This window comes from Natator depressus, chromosome 1, assembly GCF_965152275.1.
Source record: "Natator depressus isolate rNatDep1 chromosome 1, rNatDep2.hap1, whole genome shotgun sequence".
NCBI classification, from domain to species: Eukaryota; Metazoa; Chordata; order Testudines; family Cheloniidae; genus Natator; species Natator depressus.
In genome coordinates, this window is record NC_134234.1 from 12,328,308 (window position 1) to 12,331,098 (window position 2,791).

Below are 2,791 nucleotides of genomic sequence, written 5' to 3' on the forward strand. Positions count from 1 at the left end.
CCTCCTGACCCGGAAGCGCTGGGGGAGGCTCACCCAATAGGAACGCGCCTCCCCCCCTTCCCTCCCCACCGAATCCTTAAAGGGGCCGCGAGGCGGCGGCGGCGGCGAAGGTGCCTGGTCCTGAGGCTGCTGTCGGGCTCAGGTCAGAGGTGGCTGCTCGCACCCCTCCCCCGCCCGGTGCGTGCCCGTGACCTGGCCCGGGGGTTGCTGTGGGGGGCGCCGCTCTGGGCTGGCGCAGGGGGCTCGGGCCTGTGCTGGGCGGGGCCGCCCCCGGGGGAGGGGAGCGGTGCCGGGGGGAGCCCTCAGTGCTGGCCGCGGGGGGGCTGTGCTGGGGGCCTCTTGGGGGTGCGGGCGGGGGGGAGTTTTAAGCCGGGCTCTCCTGGTTCAGTTTCTACTCGGCCAGCTGGGCTCTGGCTCCCCAAATCTCCCTCCCCTGGGATTTCAATGAGGCAGCAAATGAATCCTCCCTTTCGGTCCTAAGCTGCTGTGAGATGCCACCGTGCGCTGTTAACCAGCGGCCACGTCTCACCCCAGCCATGGCCGCGTGCGCGCCTGGGGTTCGGTGAGCCTGACTTCAGGACCGGGCAAACTGGTTGAAACTATAGTAAAGAACTAAATTGTCAGACACGCAGGGGAGCATAATTTGTTGGGGAAGAGTCAACATGGTTTTTGTAAAGGGAAATCATGTCTCACCAATCTACTCGAATTCTTTGAGGGGGTCAACAAGCATGCGGACAAGGGGGATCCAGTGGATATAGTGTACTTAGATTTTCAGAAAGCCTATGACAATGTTCCTCACCAAGGCTCTTAAGCAAAGTAAGCTGTCATGGAATAAGAGGGAAGGTGCTCTCATGGATTGATAACTGGTTAAAAGGTTGGAAACAACCTCAGAGTGTAGACCAGCCCAAAGGGTAGGAATAAAAGGTCAGTTTTCAGAATGGAGAGAGGTAAATAGTGGTGTGTCCCCGCAGGTCTGTACTGGTCCAGTCCTATTCAACATATTCATAAATGATCTGGGAAAAGGGGTAAACAGTGAAGGGGCAACATTTGCAGATGATACAAAACTACTCAAGATAGTTAGTTCCAGGCAGACTGCGAAGAGCTACAAAGGGATCTCTCAAAACTGGGTGACTGGGCAACAAAAATGGCAGATGAAATTCAGTGTTGATAAATGCAAAGTAATGCACATTGGAAAACATAATCCCAACTATACATATAAAATTATGGGGTCTAAATTAGCTTTTACGGCTCAGGAAAGAGATCTTGGAATCATTGTGAATAGTTCTCTGAACACATCCACTCAGTGTGCAGCGGCAGTCAAAAAAGCAAACAGAATGTTGGGAATCATTGAGAAAGGGATAGGTAAGACAAAATATCATACTGCCTCTATATAAATCCATGGTACGCCCACATCTTGAATGCTGCATGCAGATGTGGTTGCCCCATCTCAAAAAGGATATATTGGAATTGAAAAAGGTTCAGAAAAGGGCAACAAAAATAATTAGGGGTATGGAATGTCTTCCATATGAGGAGAGATTAATAAGACTGGGACTTTTCAGCTTGGAAAAGAGATGACTAAGGGGGGGGGATGTTATTGAAGGTCTATAAAATTATAACTGGTGTGGAGAAAGTAAATAAGGAAGTGTTATTTACTACTTCTCAAAACACAAGAAGTAAGGGGTCACCAAATGAAATGAATAGGCAGCAGGTTTAAAACAAACAAAAGGAAGTATTTCTTCACACAATTCACAGTCAACCTGTGGAACTCTTTGCCGGAGGATGTTGTGAAGGCCAAGACTCTAAGAGGGTTTGAAAAAGAACTTGATAGTTCATGGAGGATAGGTCCATCAATGGATGCATCCGATGAAGTGAGCTGTAGCTCACGAAAGCTTATGCTCAAATAAATTTGTTAGTCTCTGAGGTGCCACAAGTCCTCCTTTTCTTTTTGCGGATACAGACTAACACGGCTGCTACTCTGAAACCTGTCATTAAATCTTTAATGTTTGTAAAATTCTTTGAGTTCCCTAGAAGATGCTATAGAAGGGCAAAATATTCACAAGGAGTATGGGAGGTCCCGCCAAGGTGGGGGTGGCAGTAGGGAATGCTGGGAACATGGATATGCAGAGTGAAGGCTGGGAGTACAGTATCTCCACTGGCTCTTCTCCCCTCCTACCCTATCATTTCTTGTTTGTGATTCCCCAGTGGCACAAGCCCTGTGATTGAGTTTTTGTGACAGAGTTTTCTAATGACATTTTCCTCCCCCCTCTGCTACTCTCCTCTGATCGGTTACTCCTTAGATCCAACAAGATGTCTGGTCCCAGCCCTCAAGGTCACAACTGGAGCCAGAAGTCCGAAGACGAGGAGGATCCCTTGGATCAAATGATCTTGCGCACTGGCTGCGCCACTTTCCATTATGCAGTGCAGGAGTGCATGGCCGAACACCAGGACTGGAGGAAGTGTCAGCAGCAGGTTCAGGCCTTCAAGGACTGCATGAAGGAACATCAGAAGCAACGAACAGAGGAACTGCAGAAGAAGCAAAGGTTAGCCCAGGCCAAGAGCTGACAGAAAAGACTCAAGCTTGAAGCTCAAAGGATCCAAGAGTCCAACTCAGCCAGAGCATGGAGAATTTAACTCCTGAGAAATATCCTGCTGAATCAGAGGGATAAAACCTTCTCTCTCGGGACCTGGCACGTGTATTAAGGGGACTGATCACAGTAATTAGGATGGGGGTGGCTTCGCTGATGATGTGTCACTGAATATTTTTTTACAGTACAAATATCAGGTAAAAATT

General features: G+C 49.0%; 1 protein-coding gene across 2 annotated transcripts; it reads left to right on the top strand.

Annotated features, from left to right (window-relative positions):
• The first annotated feature begins 53 nt into the window (after positions 1-53).
• COA4 (cytochrome c oxidase assembly factor 4 homolog) lies at positions 54-2,791 on the top strand. 2 transcript variants are annotated; one of them, XM_074942895.1, is made up of 2 exons: positions 54-142; positions 2,298-2,786. In XM_074942895.1, the coding sequence occupies exon 2, from the start codon at positions 2,308-2,310 to the stop codon at positions 2,560-2,562; it is 255 nt and encodes an 84-aa protein (XP_074798996.1). In that variant the 5' UTR covers positions 54-142; positions 2,298-2,307; the 3' UTR covers positions 2,563-2,786. The 2 variants fall into 2 exon arrangements, with proteins under 2 accessions (XP_074798996.1, XP_074798997.1); XM_074942896.1 differs by having other exon boundaries at positions 55-177; positions 2,298-2,791.

Bases quoted from the DNA above. Each gene is read 5' to 3' on its own strand.
- COA4 (XM_074942895.1), top strand. From the start codon at position 2,308: ATGTCTGGTCCCAGCCCTCAAGGTCACAACTGGAGCCAGAAGTCCGAA.